This window comes from Vitis vinifera, chromosome 5 (assembly GCF_030704535.1).
Source record: "Vitis vinifera cultivar Pinot Noir 40024 chromosome 5, ASM3070453v1".
Classification (NCBI taxonomy): Eukaryota; Viridiplantae; Streptophyta; class Magnoliopsida; order Vitales; family Vitaceae; genus Vitis; species Vitis vinifera.
In genome coordinates, this window is record NC_081809.1 from 5384681 (window position 1) to 5404723 (window position 20043).

General features: G+C 34.7%; 1 protein-coding gene across 4 annotated transcripts; it reads left to right on the top strand.

The window, feature by feature from the left end:
• The first annotated feature begins 5616 nt into the window (after positions 1–5616).
• LOC100247619 (uncharacterized) lies at positions 5617–17751 on the top strand. Of its 4 annotated transcripts, none has more exons than XM_010651594.3 (9): positions 5617–6089; positions 6171–8402; positions 9066–9195; positions 9316–9404; positions 11082–11320; positions 12006–12092; positions 14775–14874; positions 15262–15475; positions 15560–17751. In XM_010651594.3, the coding sequence occupies exons 2-9, from the start codon at positions 6312–6314 to the stop codon at positions 16906–16908; spliced, it is 4299 nt and encodes a 1432-aa protein (XP_010649896.1). In that variant the 5' UTR covers positions 5617–6089; positions 6171–6311; the 3' UTR covers positions 16909–17751. The 4 variants fall into 4 exon arrangements, with proteins under 4 accessions (XP_010649896.1, XP_010649898.1, XP_010649897.1 ...); XM_010651596.3 differs by having other exon boundaries at positions 5665–8402; positions 15560–16270; positions 16373–17751; XM_010651595.3 differs by having other exon boundaries at positions 5668–6089; positions 6182–8402.
• The last annotated feature ends 2292 nt before the right edge of the window (positions 17752–20043 follow it).

Consider the following 20043-nt stretch of genomic DNA (forward strand, 5'->3'; position numbering starts at 1 on the left):
AATGAGAATAGGTGTGAAGAAAGGGTTAGCCTTGGTGGGATGAGAGATAGAAGGTGATGAGAGAAGCGTGGGTATTGATTAGTTGGATGAATGGCAGAATGTAGAGATAGAAGGGGATATAATGGGTATGAGGGGTACGGCAATATATATATATATATATATATATATATGTAGGAATTGGTGATATGCATGGGTATGGAAAGGGCTATATGCATGGGATATAGGTATGAAAGTGAGAGGAAGATGTCGGCATGAAACGGGTATGGAAAGGGCTATATGCATGGGTATGTATGATAGCAATGGGTGGGGGAGTGTTGATGAACAACAAGGGTGCTGTGGTGAAGATGCCATGCTGACCAGGTTCAGTTTTCTGTCTCTCCAAATCATCAATATGTCTCTCACTTCTCACCCAGTCCCTTGATTTCAAGCTTCAAGGATGAGATTTTCGCATCATAGCTCTTCATTTTTTTACTCAGTAGCCTTTTAACTCTAGATTCAGAGTTGTCATACATTGCTCACATATTCAATCTTTGCTGCCCTCTCGTTTATTTCTTTTTCCTCATTAACCAAACTGTCAGAGAATTATACCCTCAAAGCATCTTCTCTCAACTGTTGACAAGAAAATTCAAGCCTTCAAGCTGATAATCACGAAGTTGTCCTCCATTTAACCACCCAGGCTGCTCATCAAGCTTCTTTAAATTTGCTTTACTCTTCTTACGCCGCATGCCCACCATTTTTCCTTGGATAGCAGCTGCAGCTTCACGAGCCTTGTACTCATCAATAGCATCTTGAGCAAATTCAATATATACATCCTTCTCCCATGTTGCTACAGCATATGCACCCCAACCAAGTCCAAATCCTAGAGCAGGACCACTTCTTCCAAATATCTCAATAGACTGCGCATACTACCCCTCGGGAGCAACTAGCTTCATGAAAGTAATTAGCCCAGTTTTCAATTCAATTAGTGACCATTTGAGTACCCCATCTTCAAGTACTTTCCCCTCTTCTGCAAAACTGTATCCTTGGAAAGATGGACTTTGTATCTCAGTCTTAGCCAGCTGAATCGAATCATCAAGGGAAATAACCTGTTGGACTAGTCCATGAAGGCAACAAATAGAAGCTAAGGATATTGCATAATCACCATAATGTCTCAAATGACACAGCTCCTTAATGAAAGAGTAACCTGCTGACTGATTAATTCCATAATCTTTGTCATTCACACCATGAGAAACCCAGAAAAGAATTATTAATTACTTCTAGTCCAAATTGGGAGACAAATTCTGGCAGCCCTAGTAGGAGCCCACCACTTTCAGGCAGGCTGATGGTGTCTTCTGGGGTCACTCTATCAGCACGTGGAACCTTCTTAGTCAAGGATGCTACTGCTACTGCCAATTAAGCTTCGCTTCTTGGCTGTGGCTCTGGACCTTTGGCTGAACTTCAAAATGTCACTGACAAGACTGAAACTGTCGAATCACTCAGATGTTCTTGTGATCAATTCTCCTCTTAGATGACAACCAAACTTTGAGAATATGTATCCCTTGTAAGGCTTCACGACCAGCCTTGATTTCTCTCTCTCTCACAGCCAATGTATTGAACGAGATCCAAGAATAGAGGTGGCTTCAACCATGAAAAGAAATGCATGAAAACAGAGCACAAAGGGAAACAAATAAAAAGGTCCTCAAAGGAAGATTCACATCATGAGTCATCAGTGAACCTTCCTATTAGGTGAGGAAAGACAGCATCAAATGCAAATATTGGTGGGGTTCTCGGACATTTCATAGTCACAAATAGAAACAGAACATATTAAGATTGACAATGGCAGGTATGAATTCAGGATTATATCTCAACAAGCAACAAGTGGCCTTCATTATCCACCCCAAGCAAAACAACACACATCCAAATATCAACAAGCAATGCAGAGGGATAATAAGAATCCAAACCAAACAAGAAATCAGCTGCATTCATACCTGAGAGAACCTTTTTCCGGTAAGGCTCTGTTCTGCTACAAACGCCTCAAGTTCCCCTTTAAAATCAACAAAACTAATGAGACAGCAGCACCTCTTCTACTCTCCAAACACACAGCTCTGCCCCCTTGCTCTCTCGCCTCAAACTTGCCTCTCTTGCCTCCTGCAGCCCGCCTGCTCTCCCAAAATCTCCCTCTAAAATATCTCCAACCTCAGCTCAAACTCCAAGACTCCAGAATTTCTCACAGTTGTCCATGGGATCCTCCCCCTCCTCTCAAATCTCTCTCTTTCTCCTCTACTCAAACGGCAATGGAAGCTCCCTCTCTCTCATCAATGAAAAAAACCCTCAACCTCTCTAAAAATATCTCCAATGGCAGCAGCCAAGACCACCCTCCTACAGCAATGGAAAACTCCTGCCCTCTAGCTTACTCCCCTCTCTCTGTGGTTCCTCTCAGCTTCAGCAATCCCCTCTCCTTTCCAGCTTGCCCTTTTCACTTGCTCCAGAAAATCCCCCGTCAAAATATCCTCCTTCCCCCTCTCTTCAAGATTTCTGCAGCCCCCCTCTAAAAGCAACCACCGTTTCTCCCGCCTCTCTCTCAAAAAAATGTCCCCCTGAAAAGCACCACCACCCTGCAGCCAAAAACGCTCCTCTTCCTGCAGCTGGCATGCTTCTCCTCCATAACAGAAACGTACCCCCTTCTGCAGCTCCCCTCCAGGTGTCAATCCCTGATTGCTCCTCCAAGTCCACTATTGTGATTCTCTAGCAGCTAGTCAAAATGTGACACATGGCTTCCCCTAGATGGTGACACCTGGCTAAAAGCAAGCTGTAGAAAATGAGCCCCAAATGGGGGTCTACACATTTTCTTATTAATAAAAATTCAAAACCGAACAAGGTTTTACAAATCTCATCTTTTAAAAGTAGTTTTCACTTTTTCTTAATTAAAATTATTTTTAAGGAAATAAAAGTATGAAATAAATACTATTTTTAGAAAATAAAAAAAGTATATATATATTACTTATAATAATTCATAATCTAATAAATAAAAATATATATTTTCTTTAAAAATTATCTTTGATTTCAAATATATATGAGATTGCTTTGTATTTATATTAATATATACTTTATATTTGTAATATTCGTAATCTTTTTTCCCATAACATTTTTTTATACAATTTTACTCCCTTCTATGTTTCCAACTTTCTAGAAAATGGTTTTCATTTTTCTTAGAAGAAAATTTTGGAAGTATTTTCAATTTTTCCATTTCTCATCTAGTATTTTTAAAAATGAAAATAGAAAAAATATAGTTGAAATTTTCAAACCAAATTCTTTTCTTTATTTTTTTTTAAAAATGGAAATGGAAAAAATTCTAAACAAATAAATTTGATTTTTTTTATTCTCGTTTATATGGAAAATAGAAAATGGGCCCATTATTTTTTTATAAAATAAATAAATATAAATTTATAATTATTATTTCATTGGCTATTATGAAAATTTGCATTTATTTTAAAATTAAACTTGACTCAAATTACAAATTTTAAATTTTAATTCAAAAAAAAAAAATCATATTCTTGCAAAGGGATTATTGTCGAGTTTTATTATTTTAGAGTCTAGCTATGTTATTAAGAAGAAATAATGTAAATTTACATATTTAAATAAAGAAAAAAATAAATTATCCACTTTCCATTTATTTTCATTCTAAAAATAAAAGTCTTTAAGTATGAATTAAAAAAATGATAATATTATATTAAAAATTAACTAACATATGCTTACATCATTTTTATTGTTATTTAAAAAAAAATATTAATTTTTTTTATTACTTCATACTTTAAAATTAATTTTGAAAAAATATGATAAGTTCGATATTTTCATTAATATTTTTTATTTTTAAAAGTACAAAATAGGAAATATATCTAAATAAGCTTTGCATGATTTTTATAAATTTGTATTAATTGTCCTTTAATTCTCTTTATAATTATGAGTAAATATAATTTTTTATTGCCTAATTGTGCATTAATTTCTAAGCAATTTATAAGATAATCAAATGAAAACTAATCTCAAGAGGAAGCTAAGTTTAATCAATTTTTACAAATCTGCTATTCATTCTTTTCTTGTCTTACAAATTATATTTGAAATTAATGCAAATTTAAAAAATGTAACTTGAAATTATATTTTTATATTAATTATTTATATATAAAGGAGGAAAAACTTACATAGTTATTTTTTAATTTTTTATTCTTGACAAATATAATAAAAAGTAATTAACCCTAGAATTGGTAAGAAGTCTGACCTAATTTGGCATAATCTTGGTACAAGGAAATTAAATTTTCCATAAATGATATTTTGTCAAATATGTTAATCCCTATATTGAGAATTAAACACTTAAATCCAAAAGTTTGAATGCGTGTAAAATTAACGTCCATCATAAGATTATAAAAGCAGTTACTTTCATTTAAGGGTGAAACTTGGACAGATTAACTTGATCTGATCAAAATTTAATCTCATGTTTGGGCAACCATTTTCAATATTTGAATTAGATTTTTTCAACACGAGTTTAACTTAAGGTAGACTTAGTTTAAGGTTTAGAAAATTCTTATATTTTAAAGAAAAAATATCAAATTATATTTTATTACATATGTTTCTTTTTTTTTTTAATAGAAAAAGAAATAAATTTATATTTATTATTTTGTTGTTATTTTGAAATTTTATCATATTTACCATTTAAATTTTCATATAAATATATTAAAAAGGTTTTTTTTTAAATATTATATATAAATCTTGAATTGTACAACTTAACAAATTCAAACTCAATCAAAGTCTAATCCCACCAACTAGAGACTACTCTCCCTAAAAAGTCTATAACTTAAACAACTTCCTCTTAAAAAAATAGATTAAGTTGGACTTAAATTTAATACTTTATCAAGTTGAGTTAGATTAGGTTAATTATTTTTTAATTTGAGTTAAGTTTGAGTTAGTCATCAATCCGACTAACCCGCTATCCCTACTTTCATTAAATTAAAATTTCTTTTATTTTTATGTATTACGTTATTGTTTAAAAAATATTTAAATAATAATTCTCTACACTATACTAAATGTCTCGTACATTAAATTTGATAAATTACGAGTGAGGAGCCGATTAAGATAGTGCTTGAAACTGTTTTTAAAAACAGTTTTTTTTTGTGAAAATTTTTAAAACATGTTTGATATATACATAGTGTTTTCAATTGTACAATTATGAAAAATAATTGATAGTAAACTACTATATTTTAAAATTATTTCAAAAAACTGAAAATAATAATAATAATAATAATAATAAAAAACAGTTTGAAACATATTTTTGTTCAAAAAAAACATTTTTGAGGAAGAGGGTCATCATTTTAGGATGTTACCACTTTATTAAATTAATGGAAACAATTCCTTTCCCCTCCACATCTTTTTGCTTTTTAAATTAATTAATGGGTTCCATTTTCTTTCCAACTCTGTTTTCTATCAAACACCATGATTCTTCAAGTCTCTAATAAAATAGAATTCTCAAGTGACTAAAACTGGAAGAGAGACCCCCTAACTCAAATCCAAAAGCGGAAACATTAATGGGTGGCCGAAAACAGCAAAGTGCTTCCGAAAAACAAAAGCAGTCGACGCAAGTTTCAAAACTGTTGCACCCAAAGAGGCTGAACCCCATATGGGGAACAATATCAAAGCCTCCTTCTCCACCCAATATCTAAACAAATCGCTCGTGAACTGTGGGCGCTGAGGGCCCTGGTTGACGTGGCGAGATCGAAACTGTTGGGGCCCGTCCAACCGAATCACGCGAAACGATTTGGAGTTGATAAACAACAGTAGTTTCGGGATCTGCCGATTTATCGCGAACGCGAAAAATAAATCCAGTAAAATAGAAATCATGTATATATATAAAAAATATTTGTATTATTACGGAGGGGAATGGCATTGGGTATTTATATAGGGCTCAAATATAATTGAGTTGTATAATTTCTCTCTCTTCCTCTGCAAAATTGGGTTTCTCTCTTCGATCTCTGATCAGCTCCCTTCGCCGGAAAATCTCGACGCCGATCGAGGGATCGCGACGATTCATCGGTGGTTACGGAATCGCGTAGCTTTCCGGGGAGGTAAGAATCTTGGAACCTTGCTGTGCCATTTTGGGATACGTTGTTTTGGGTTCTTACAAGTGCTTGGGGATTTTTGCTTAGGTTTGCTTCAGATCTGGTAGTGTTTGGCTTGGGATTTTGATTTTGGGTTTCTGCTTCGGTTTTGTTGGTTTTGGTGGCGTGTTTGAGATGAAATTGAAGGAAAGCTTTGAAATTTAGGGCTTTTTGGGGTTATTGCTGTATATGGAAGAGGGAATGAGAAGTGGTGATCGTTCGGGCGGTTTGGTGAAGAGTAGGAACGCCTCAGGATGTTTAATTATTAAAAAGAAAGGCGATGGGGTGAGTGGGGCTGGTTCTTCGGGTTCGCAGGGGTTATTAGAATCCAAGAAGGAGAAGAAGAGACCGCGATTGGTTCTTAGCGATTCGGGTTCGAGTGATGAACTGTTAGAATCTCGTCGGCCAAGGGTTCTATCTGGGAGTAGCCAAGCTGGTAATGGTGTAACTGTTTTTAAACAGGGCGTTGAAGAGAGAAATTTTGGTTGCAATGGTGTAGTCGAGAGAAAGAGAAGTAGGTTAGATGTCTTTGAGTTTGACGAGTATGACAGAATTGAGGGGAAAAAGCAGAGGAAGAAGGAACAGATGGATAATGGGGAAGTTGGAGGAAGAGGCTTTTTGGGTTCAAAGCAGGTGCTGCAAAGTAGCAGTCGAAGGGAATTTGAGACAGGTTCAAGCAGACAAGATATTGTGTATAGGAGAAAACATTCTTATTTTGGAAATACAAGTGGCTCATTAGGAGAAAGGAACAGGGGAACTGATTATTCTGAGACTAGCAGGTTTGAGATGAAAAGGGATGGAACTCGGGTACCAGTTTCGTTGTTGAGGGGTCACTCTGATGAACCCATCCGACTGCAGGGAAAAAATGGTGTTTTGAAGGTGATGCCAAAGAAGAAGAATGTGGGAGGGTCTCTCAGAAGTTATGATCCCCAGGAAGCTGAAGGCATTAGACAGGTGTCTAGGCCTGTGGATAGCATGAAGAGGAACATATTGATTCGCCCTTCATCTTATTCAGAAACAAAACTTCATGAGAAACCAGGTTCATTTGTTGGAGCAGAGAAAAAACACCCGAACTTGAGAAAATCATTACCCACTAAGAAGAGTAAAGCCAGCTACTCAGGATCAGAGGACAGTGACACATCATTGAAGGTGGGTTCAAAGAGTGTGGAAGCCCATAGCTCTGGGAAAAGGGGAAAGAGTGAAGGAGAGAGGACTCCACCGTCCGAAAAGCTCCCACCAACTAAAGGAAAGGAAGGAAAAGTTAAGCGTGGTAGTGGCACCGAGAAGCAATTATTACGTGAACGAATAAGGGGAATGCTTGTTAATGCAGGTTGGACAATCGATTATAGACCTAGAAGGAATAGAGACTACCTAGACGCTGTTTACATTAACCCCACAGGAACAGCGTACTGGTCCATCATCAAGGCTTATGATGCTCTCCAAAAGCAAATTGATGATGAGGAGAGTAAATCAAAACCTAGTGGTGACCTCTCTCCCTTTTCTCCCATAGCAGATGAGGTACTCAGCAAACTGACAAGGCAAACTCGTAAGAAGATTGAGAAAGAAATGAAAAGGAAACAAAAGGATCATGCTGGTACTAAGAATACAGATGCATATACCAAGGATGACTCAGAGGATGCAGATGACATTAAGCATGAAGAGAAACTAAGCTCATTCATAAAGCAGAATGGCAAGTCGATTAAACGAACATTAAGGCACGATCGGGGTGAAAAACTATCTTTTGCTTCCAATTCTTTGGTACATGGAAGGAAAAGTAGAAAAATTGGCAGATGTACTTTGTTGGTTCGCAATTCTGGCAAGGGACTGAATTTGGAAACTGATGGCTTTGTTCCATATACTGGGAAACGAACTCTTCTGTCTTGGCTTATTGACTCTGGAACTGTGCAGTTAAGTGAGAAAGTGCAGTATATGAATCGCAGACGCACAAAAGTAATGCTGGAGGGATGGATCACAAGAGATGGAATTCATTGTAGATGCTGTAGTAAAATCCTCACAGTTTCAAAGTTTGAAATTCATGCAGGGAGCAAACTTCGTCAGCCATTCCAGAACATAGTTTTGGACTCTGGGGTTTCCCTTTTGCAGTGCCAGGTAGATGCATGGAATAGACAAGAGGAGTCTGAACGTAGTGGTTTCCACCCTATAGATGTTGATGGTGATGATCCTAATGATGACACTTGTGGTATCTGTGGAGATGGTGGGGATTTGATCTGTTGTGATGGGTGTCCCTCAACATTCCATCAGAGCTGCTTAAATATTCAGGTAATTCATCCATATTACATATTACATGCCATATGGCTCTATTGATCATGCTAGTCACATCTATGGACAGATTTTTCTTGACAACCATTCCCCTTCTTGTTCTGTTGGCATTCTTTTTTTTTTTTTTAATTGATCTACATATATATTTTCTTTTTCTATCACCAAAGGACTTAGTTGTAGAGAGCAAAAAAAAAAAAAAAAAAAATGAAGTTAGCAAAATGAAGTTAACAGGTATAGAATTCTGAGGTGATTTTGCCAATTTCCCCTTCTATAATGTGTTATTTTTTTATTTTTTATTTTGATAGGTAAAAGTAATTGTATTAAAAAGAAAAGTATACTCGATGTATACAAGGAAACAAAAAACAAAAAGGCGTAGACACATAAAAACAACCACACCTTACGGAGCTCCTAACCAATCTACAAAATCAAGCATCGACAAGGAGCCCTCTTATGCTCTTGTGCACTCTTATTGTATATGTCCTGTGTACTCTTGTGCACCAAGAGTACACTAGTTGGCCTTTTAATACATTCTCTTATTTATAAAAAAAAATGGTTGGTCAGGTTTTGCACTGCAAAAATGTGGTTTTGTGCTTGATTTGTAAAAACATGCTACAATACTTGGCGTGTTAAATGCTGAGTAATGTTTTTTTCTTCTTAATGCAGATGCTTCCATCTGGTGACTGGCACTGCCCTAATTGCACATGCAAATTTTGCGGAATGGCTGATGGGAGTAATGCTGAAGATGATACAACCGTCAGTGAGCTAGTTACTTGCAGTCTATGTGAGAAAAAATGTATGCACTTTTTTATTCTTTATTAGAATTCATTGTATTTCCATAAATGCTTCCCCTCTTGTTTTTCTTGATGCACCAAGACAATTTTGCTGAAATTCAACCTCTTTTTTACCTTCTTAGATCACACATCGTGCATTCAAGGGGTGGATGCTGTCCTTTCCGATACCAATAATCCATCCACTTCTTTCTGTGGACAGGGGTGCCGGGAGGTATTGCATTTTGTCCAAGTTTTTCTGAATTTTTAATAGTTTGTAGAAATTGACCCGATTTTGCTAGTTAATCGAGTTTGTGATTAGTTGTAGAAATATATATATATGTTAAAGACAAAAGTATATTATAAATCAAGAGAAAAAGGCGTCCAAAGGACAGCCCAAAGCATACCGGGAGTATACGTCTACCAAAAGAAAGTTGGGGAAAAATGCTTTTGGAAGAATGTTGTTGTGGATACTTAAATTATTTTTTCTCTCTTATGTGTTGAGAACTGAACCAAAGAGAGAAAAAAAAAAGATTTTTTGACCTACCTACTTCTAAGTGGAGTTCGGTCTTATGATGGCCTGTCTGCTGGCTCTGGTACTGGGTACTGAACCACTTGCTCTGCTGCTTTCTCCGTTGGTTCTAGATCATCATCATAAAGAGAACTGGTAAAGCTACAGCTGCTCCTGCTACTAGATCGACTTGAGCAACGGATGCTGGCTCTAGGAACGGATGGAAAGCCACAATAGCTCAAATTGGTGGAGGTTCCTCAAGGCGAAAGCCAAGAAGAAGAGGGGCTACAAAAACTTATCCACTCTCATTTAGAACCCAACCAATAAAAAAAGTCTATCAATGATCATGGACCTACATCTATGAACAACTTAGCCCAAGACCAATAATCACAAACAAAATAATTTTTCAATCTTTGAACCAAAAACTCCCCATTTTCGAAAGCAAACCTGTTTCTTTCCTTCCAAACTGTCCAAAAGAGGATCAGTTTTGCTGTAATTTGTTTCTGATCTTTTGTGGTAGCTTGAGAGTCATGTTCCTGCCAAGGCTAATTAGCATCCTTTATCCTTCTTTTTTTCTATCTTCCTTTTCTCACTAATGAGTATTTTGTTATAGTGCTGCTTTTTGAACATGGTTGTTTCTTGTATACTAACATATCGGTCTGGTGGGACATCTACATGCTTGAATAGATGTAATGTTTCCAAAAATTTATTAAAAAATGAAAATTTTTCTCTCAGGTCCGATGGCAATTTTAAGATGTACTCCTTTACAAAAAAAAAAAAATACATCTTAAAAAAAAAAATACATTTTAAGATGTACTCCTTTACAGTGATCAAAAAAAAAAAAAAAAAAAAAGAAAAAAAAGAAAAAAAAAGATGTACTCCTTTACAGTAGCAATTGGGTTTTGTAGATATTAACCTCTTGGTGGGTAGTTCTTGCATTAACTGAAATCCGTTGGATAAAAGAGGAGCATGGTTGATTGGACTGGTCACAAATCCATTATCTTGTTGCAAGTTTCTACAGAAAAACTAAACATGAATGCATGAATGTCAACTTATATAACATAACTTCAAGTTTTTCCAGCAATGTTATATCATAGGCTAATAAATTTGAATTCATGATGTAGATGTTAAGTTCACGAAATTGTGAAATATGTGAAAAAAATTTCCACTATAGTTCTTTTTTCATGTTATTCTGAGTCTCAGTTGAGCAATTGTTAAGATTGTAAATCCTGTTGCTTTTTAGTGTTCTCTTTATGGTTAGGTTTTTCATCCTAGTTGCTTTGCTCTGATTTGTAAATCCTGTTTGTTTGTTGACGGACGGTATTTTTCTCCTTCTAAATTGGCAGATTTATCTTGTGTTTAAAGGCATTGAAATTAATCTAAATCATTGTTCCTTTGCAGCTCTTTGAACATTTACAGAAGTTTATTGGGGTCAAACAAGAACTGGAGGCAGGGTTTTCATGGTCTCTCATTCATCGCACAGACCCAGGCTCAGATACATCTGTCCGAGGATTTCCACAAAGGGTGGAAAGCAATTCTAAGCTTGCTATTGCACTGACTGTTATGGATGAGTGCTTTTTGTCCATTGTTGACAGGAGGAGCGAGATTAATTTAATCCATAATGTTCTCTATAATCGTGGGTAAGACCAAATTAACATATTCATTTAAAAAGTAGAAACTTATGGAAAGATGGAGCATTGCAGTTTTGAACTGCATGATATTCATGCATGGAACCTGGACTATTGGACCTGTACTGCAAATTTGTTAAGCAAGTTTGCTATAAGTGAGATGGTTATTTGAGAATGAATTTTACTTGGAATGCTGCGACCTTCTATATATTGTTCATATGCATCTGTAACCATCAATAGATAAAACACACTTAATTTTTTATGGGCTTACTGTCAATCGTATATGCATAACCACTATTCTCATTATTATGATTGCAGCTCATTATAATTCTACTTGCACATGAATGTTTTTGTGATAAAGTATGCTGTTGGCAAATCATGAGCATGCATTATAGATTTTACATTTTCAGAGTAGTTTTCAGGTATAGCTTTTTGTTACTGTCTAAAAATGCTCTGAAAATATTCTCAGGATATGCCTTTTTCCCATTTATATTGAGCTAATGACCTGCACAAAAACATCATTTACAAGTAATCTTTTTCTATAGTTTGGTAATCAACAACCAGGTCCTTTATTTGTGTATATTATTTAGTGTTAGCAAACCATGTCAACCCACAACAGCCAACTATCCACATGACAATTCTCAATGTCATGCAGGAATGTTCCTGTAATTGATCAATTCCTCCTTTTTTTATGTAGATCAAACTTTAATCGGCTGAACTACAGTGGTTTCTACACTGCAATTTTGGAGAGAGGTGATGAAATAATCTGTGCTGCATCAATCAGGTATCATGCTTCATATCTTCAGCTTATCTATCTTGCTATGGAACTCAAAATTTCTTGCAAATGGTATTTTGGGAGTTTTCATTCTTTTTTTTTTTTGATAGGTGTTTTGGGAGTTTTCATTCTTGAAGGAAATGATGCATTGACAGTTATATTTTTCCAAAGCCTTAAGAGATATTTGATAATACTGAAAATTAAGTAATGAATACTTAAGTTCTGAATTAGAAATTGAAGTTTTTAATTGCTAAATGGATCAAAGTAAGACATTTATTGGATCATCCAAGTTTTAAATGTTGAATTTAATCAAATTTTTTGATGAATAAAGAATTGAAGTTTGAAATTTATTTGTTTACATTTACCCTTGTACCCTGTATTCTTTCGGTAATATTATCCAAGTAAATACCATAAATATGAAAATAAAACATATAACCATTGAGCAGAAAAAAATGTTCTTGTCAGTCTTAAAAAACAAAAAGGAACGATAAAATTAAATGTATATTGGTAGCGTTCAAAATGTGGATAAAGAGTAAGACCAATGTTTAAATTATCCAAAAATCTTCTGTCACGTATAATGTACACAATAGTTAACATAAGAAACCATTTACAGTTGAATGAACATGAAATCATGCTTCTGAAATGGGGAAGGGCATGATTATTGGGAAAGGAAAATTGCAAAGTGCCCAACTAAGACACAAACCTCATGATTCCAAGTTTTCTGCTTTTCACAATTTACTTCATAAATATGAATCTTGTCTCTAAATATCTTGAATCAATCTCTTAGCAAAATGCAAAAGTTGCATTATTTTTTCCATTTTAGGAAATTTGCATTCTTAGTAATTATATCAAACTTTAGAAGGCTGCTAATTCAAACTTTAGGAGGGAAGGATAGATGGAAAGAAATTGTCTCTAGCTCGACAATAAAGAAAATTTTCCATAGAGAGAGAGGAGAGTGGAGGGAGGGAGAGAGGGGAAGGAAACTTTGGGTTTCTTCAATAACTGTTTTTGAAAACAGTTTACTATTCTCTAGAATAAAAAAAATAGGAAAATGTGTTTGATAACCAAAAAACAAAAAACTGTTTTTTATTCTTAAAAACAGAAAACAAGGTGTTTTTAGAGAACATCTTTTAGTTATTTTCACTTATTTTTTAAAGGTTGTTTTAAAAAATAATTATACAAATACGAAGAATAATTAAAAATAAAGTACTACATATAAAGGTTATTTTTAAAACATATTTAAAAATATAAAAAACTGGTTAAACACTTCTCAGGTTTTCAAACAGGCATTTGTTCTTCAAAACATCAAAGAATAGTTTTCAAAAATTGTTTTTTAGAATTATTTTTTAAAACATTTACTAATCAAGGCCTTTATCTCTAGCTCCATAGTCAAGGAAATTGCTTTCGACAATGGGAGGGGAGGGAAGATAAATTTTGTCTTTAATTTACAATCAAGAAAATTGTTTTTCCACAGTGAATGGGGGAGGGAGGGAGAAATTTTGTCTCTAGCTCTACAATCAAGAAAATTGTTTTCTAAAGAGGGGGAGGGAGGAAGGGAGTGATATTTCAGCTCTAGCTTTACAATCAAGAAAAAAAAAATTCACAATATGCAATACTTGTCTCCAAGATCAAAATGGTAAAGAGTACAATCAAGAAAACTGTTTTTCACAATAGACAATACTCCTCTAAGATGAAAATTGTTTTTCACAATAGACAATACTCCTCTAAGATGAAAATTGTTTTTCACAATAGACAAAATTCTTCCCTGGGATTAAAATAGTGAGGTGTACAATCAAGAGAACTGTTTTTCACAGTAAACAAAATTCTTCTCTAAGGTAAAAATACTAAAGTGAGAACCTAGAAAATATTGTCTCTAGCTGTGCAATTAAGAAAACTGTTTTTCACAATAGACAATACTCTTATCCGAGCTCAAAATAGTAAAGTGAGAGAGTAGAGTGGCCAGAAAAGGAGGGAGAGAGGGAGGGAAATTTTGTCTCTACTCCTAAAATCAAGAAAATTGTTTTTCACAATGAATGAAACTCCTCTCTGAGATCGAAATAGTAAAGCAAGAGAGTTGAAAATTTTGTCTCTAGCTGTACAACCTAGAAAACTGTTTTTCACAATAGACTCTTCTCTGTGACCAAAATAGTAAGGGAAAGCATAGAAAATTTTATTTCTGACTGTAAAATCAAGAAAACTGTTTGTCACAATGGGCAAAGCTCTTATACAATATGAAATCACTAAAGTGAGCAAGTAGAGTAGCCAGAAGAGGGATGGAGAGAGGGAAGGAGGGGATTTAGTCTCTAACTAAGAAAACTGTTTTTCACAATAGACAAAAACTATTCCTTGAGATCAAAATAGTAAGCTGAGATAATAGAAATCACATTGATGGTCATTAATTGGATCTAGAGCTATGTAGCATCGTTGCGTCTGTTCATTTTTTCTCTACTTTATAATTGTTAATAGTTGGTGCAATTACTGATATCTTCATTTTGTAGGTTGAGTGGCATAACTATTTTCTGGAGCTTTGTTGGTCCCTTGATTTTGTTCATTTTATTGAAGTTCCCTTTGGAGCTTTCCTTTTTTGGTAGTGGGAGTTTCTGTTAAATGGGACTGTGTTATTTATGGTGTGTGCATCTATGTTCTTTTTTGCAAATAAGCCTTACCATTATATGCTCTTTGCCTGTGTAGGATCCATGGAACCCAGTTAGCAGAGATGCCGTTCATTGGAACTCGCCATATATATAGGCGCCAAGGGATGTGCCGTCGGCTTTTTTGTGCTATTGAATCGGTAATATTATGATGACTATGTTGTTGCTTGGTGCTTCACATTTTGTGGTGAAATATAATAACCCATGATTACACTCATTCTTTGAGGTACCTATTATAATCTGAGTTGTTGACTTATTATGCCTAACGAGTTCAACCTATCTTCAAAGGTTCTGTTAGTTAGGCCATGGACAATCCAATTTTTTTTTTTTTTAAATTTATGTCAGAGGCATGGAGGACCAATACTATTTATATCATGTTTTGTGCAAGCCATAGTTGAATTACTATTGTTAACTGCTGGTTTCTTCGCCGCAGTCTGGGATTTTTAATTTTCCTGTAAACCCTGACTATTTCCTGCTTCAAATCCCTTTAATGGCACTGATTTATGTTCTGCTGTTCTGACTTTCAGGCTCTTTGCTCTCTCAAAGTTGAGATGCTAATTATTCCAGCTATATCCGAACTCATGCATACATGGACTGTAGGTTTTGGTTTCAATCCTCTTGAAGAATCCCATAAGCAAGAATTGAGGTCCTTGAATATGTTGGTGTTCCCGGGTACAGACATGTTACAGAAGCTGCTTCTGGAGCAAGAAACTGCTGATGGAAACATGACTGCTAGTCCAGGTTTAATTATTGCAATTCATTGTCTTTGTCTTGGAGCTAATATATGCCATCTCTTCCTAAAATTCTGTATATTTTTTGCTGCAGGTACAAAGTCAGTTGAATCCAAAGGCAACAATTGTAATACACCTGATTTGGAAAATAAATCTGATATAGATTCATCCAATGGGCATGATTTATCCATCCATAATCATTCCATTTCGCAACATTCAAATGACAGAAATGACAATGTCTGTGCTTCTGACTCTATTTCCCTGACCCCAGCTGTTCCATTGACTAATCCTTCTATCATGAGTGGTGCTTCAGATGCTCTTCATGAACCTGAAATCCAAGGCTCTGGTGAGGAGACGAGATGTTCTAATTCTGAGTCCGGGGACAAGTTGAATGAAGCTACTGAAGCCAAGTGTCCTTCTCCCTCTTATGCAAGTTGCAATGTTCTTGAGATAGAAAAACATGTATTTGATTCTCCTGGCGAGGGTGATATGCATTCTCCTTCTGAGGACAAAGTCGGTGATGCTCGTGACCCAAATGTCCAAGTCCCTGGTGAGGGGACTATATGTTCTAGTTCTCAGTCAAGGAACAAACTAGGCAAACCTGGTAGTGACTTCAACTGTCTATCTGCTTCTGAAGCAAGTCATAATGGAAAAGCCATGGTGGATTCTCCTGTTGAAAGTAACAGTCGGCCCTCTGATGAGTGTGAAGATGGTAATGGTCTAGAAGTAAATGCTGAAGCCCCTGGTGAGGGGACCATTTGTTCTAACTCTCAGCCAAGTTACAAATTACCTGTATCTACTACAGGTATGGACTTTCTCCCTGCTTCTGAAGTGAGTCATGGCATCCTTGAGGTGGAAAAGCTAGTATCAGATTCTCTAGTTGAAGGAAATGTTCTGTCTTGTGCAGAGGGTGAAGCAGGTGATGCTCATGAAGTAAATACCCAGGTCTCTGGTAATGGGATTACAGGTTCTAATTCTTGCTTCAAGGACAAAGTAGCTGAACCTCCTAGTGATGTGAAGCCCCTCTCTCCCTCTGATGAGAGTTTCAATATCGAGTTCAAAAAACCTGTATTGGCTTCTCCTGTAGAGGTCAATATTCAGTCTTCCACCAAGGGTGAAGTAGATGATGCTCATGAAGTAGGTGATTCAGTTGCTTCTGTTGAACCTGTTTCAAGTGAAATTTCTGCTCAGAAAATAACTGAGGAAGTTGATAAAAATCAAAAACCTCTTCCTGTTTCTACTTTTGATGGTACTGATGAGAGTACTATACAGTCCAACTCCAATTTTAATAATCAGAGTGCATTTGAGATGGAAGGTAAATCACATGTGGCTTTGGAAGTTGCCTCTAATGCAAATGATTATGAAGAAAACCGGCTAAAGGTATCTGCTGAAAATTCAGGAACTGATGAGTGTGAAGGGAAAGCTGGATCTATTAGTGTTTAAAATGATGCCAATGCCTCATGTTGAGGCTGTAGCAGTTCTACTGACTTGGATTTAACAATGCTGGAATGGTTTTTTTGGTAGAGGGCTCTGGTGCAGATGTGTTCCTTGACTGAGATGGCACTAAGGCACTTTCAGGATTTGGAGATAAACATCACCCCATGCAACTTGTGAGTCAAGTCTGCTGCATGCTATGATTATCATTTTTCCATCAATTTCCAAAAGATGTTCTTGATGCAAATGGGAATGGGTCAATTTTTATGTCAAAAGTAAAGTTCCTACCATATAACACCATCCTTCAAGGTTGGGCTGGTTATTTTGCAAATGCTGATTTTGTTGGTGAAAACTGTCATGCAGCTTCCAAGTGTATATATCTGGATCTGCTGAGTTTGCAAGGTCTGATTTTATCTGGATATCCTGTAATCTTCATTTGATGTTAGTAATTCTGCTCTCGACACAACAGAGGTGGATTAAGATGATTCTTGAGCAGCTCCTTCTTGCGATTATATCATTCCTATTTGTGGAGCAGTGTTGATGATACACATTGGACACAAGTTCTGTTGCCTTGGTTTTTCTTGGTTGTCTAAAATTTTTGTGGTACAATTGTATATCATTTTCTTGATCCTTCTAAAGGAGTGTAACTTCTGGGCTTCTCATAGGCCTTGTAATTTCAACTTGCTGCCTAAGTCCCCAGAACTCAGGTCCAATTGAGCATCCACCTCTGTGTCATTTAGTTTTTGTTTAAGCACCTCTAGGTTGGTCTGGCCACTCATAATTGTTTAGATGTTTTTGAGGCAGTAATAAACTCAAACATGCCATTTATGTAATGCCAAGCTATTATTCTCAGGAGATGTTGTAGGCAATTATTAGTTAAAGCTATCTTATATTTCATTACATAGATAGAGCTTAGAAGTTAAATCTACTCTTTTCTTTATTTTCCTGAAAACATTAATGTTTTATTTTTTATGCTGTTTTTAGGGCAGTGCCAAAATTCAATGAGGTTATTATGATCTCAAAATGTAATTCTGCCAAGAATTTTTGTGTATGATAGTATGATTGAAGCATCTTTTCTTATATTTTTGTTACTTGAGGGCTTTGTGGGAGAACATTGCTTCTCACTAAATATGATGCTTTGTGAAGGACAAGATATTGCATCTTGAACTAGAAGTAAGGTGCTCATTGGTTAGGGTTGTGCTGGTGTCTGGGATTATGTTGTCAAGCCTAAACCCTATTGATGCCCTACCACTCCATTACCCATATAGTTGGATACACACTTAAGATTGTTTTTGGTTCACGGCTGTTGGCGGGGTAAGGTTAGGTTGGAATTGATCCAGGTCAACTTGGAATACATGCAAGTTGGTTTGGATTTGGGTTATCAGTCATGTATATCTTTTCCCTTCTCTATTAAAAATTAGATTCTCCAGCTAGTGCTTTTCCATTTTTTATCTTGTGGGGATGTCGCACTTGATCAGGGGATTCATTTTGAGGCGGACGTGCAGCCAAGTATGTTTTAGCTTTTGATTTGCTTCTCTGGAGAATCTATATATATGATGGAGCTTATACAGTTATACTCATCTCTCTCAGAACCTTTGAACAAAGAAGTGAGAGATGAAACCACCAAGCCCATATTAAGTCTTCTGTTGAGGCCGAGACATCAGCATTTGCAGATTCAAATACCACAAGAAAAAGCCAAACACAGTTTTAGACAAGAGCTAGTTGTTGGTTGGATGCAGGGAAAGGCAATGGAGATGGAAATGTACACAGGCATCATACCATACCTTTGTGGTATGTTTAATCAATCAAGGCGTAGGTGGGGATTTCAAAGGCTTAGGATGGGAGACTTGCCTGAACCTGGTCCGATTCATCGGAAATTCCGAATTGCTGGCATGGTAGTCATCCTACTGAGGAAGTGGAGGAAGGAAAGCGAGGCTGGGCATATGGCTGAGGTGTAATGTGCTTCTCTCCAGTTTAAAATTAGTAGTAGTTGAATATGCTTATGTAAACCAATTTGGTATTGCAACAACTTTTACCTATGGTGTGGATGTGGCATGTGGAGTGAGAATTTGATTTGGCATGGCAATTGATTCTTTATTTGATATGGAGAGTGGCGTTTAGTTTTTTACATCTTATCCTTACATGTCCAGGGAATTTTCTCAAGACAGAAATTGTCCAAAACAATTTCAATTATCTCAAAAAAAAAAAAAAAAAAAAATCAGCTAAAGTGTCTATTCAAGATATTTTTTCTTTTCTCTCCTTACTTTTAATAATATATTTTTATAATAATAAAATTATTTAAAATATATGTTTTATCAAACTAATTAATTTTATGTACTAAACTCAATGTATAAAAATAATTATTAATTAATGTGGATGTATTATTTATAAATATAATATTATCAATTAATTATTTTATATATTATTTCTAAATAATAATATTTATAAAAATATAAATTATGTTGATCAGTAATGTATTGAAATAATACTATTTTATATTAAATTAGATACTAATTAAAAAATATTTTGATCTTTATCTTGAATTTAATTATTTTTACAAATAAAAACTAATTTTGTGTTATTATACATATTTTTTTTTTTTGTTTTCTTCAATTAAACTATATCATTTTTAATTTGTTACATAAAACATTTACAAACTTGAAAAAAAGTTAAAACAGTTGTGGATTTTATTTTATTCAAAATTTTAAAAATAAGCCTATTATCAGTTTTATTTTATTTCGAGTGTATTAAATTAAAATTTTAAAATGAATAATTTTTAATTTGCTTTAATTGTTAAATTAATTTTATCAGACAAAATTTAAAATTTAACTATTTTAATCATAATTTGAAAACCATTTCAAGGTAAAAAGAATAAAAAAAAATAGAAAAATAAATCATTTCTTATTTTATAACTCATTGATATAAATTAATTTTGAATAAAAAATTAGATTAAGAAAATGAATCATTATTCAATTTGATATAAAATAGTAATTACTAATTATTATGAATAAAATAATAAATAAAGTTTAGAAATTAAAATATTTAATGGAACAAAAAAGTATAAAACTAAATTAGTTTTTAATTTTAAAAATAGTTTATTAAATTAATTTAAAGATAAAATTCAAAATAAATACCAAAATTTTA

What these genes read in the sequence shown, in the direction of transcription:
- LOC100247619 (XM_010651594.3), top strand. Translation starts at nt 6,312, where the DNA reads ATGGAAGAGGGAATGAGAAGTGGTGATCGTTCGGGCGGTTTGGTGAAG. An exon ending in CAGTCTATGTGAGAAAAAAT is followed by an intron (nt 9,196 to 9,315) that starts GTATGCACTTTT and finishes TTACCTTCTTAG; the next exon opens with ATCACACATCGTGCATTCAA. An exon ending in GTGGACAGGGGTGCCGGGAG is followed by an intron (nt 9,405 to 11,081) that starts GTATTGCATTTT and finishes GTTCCTTTGCAG; the next exon opens with CTCTTTGAACATTTACAGAA.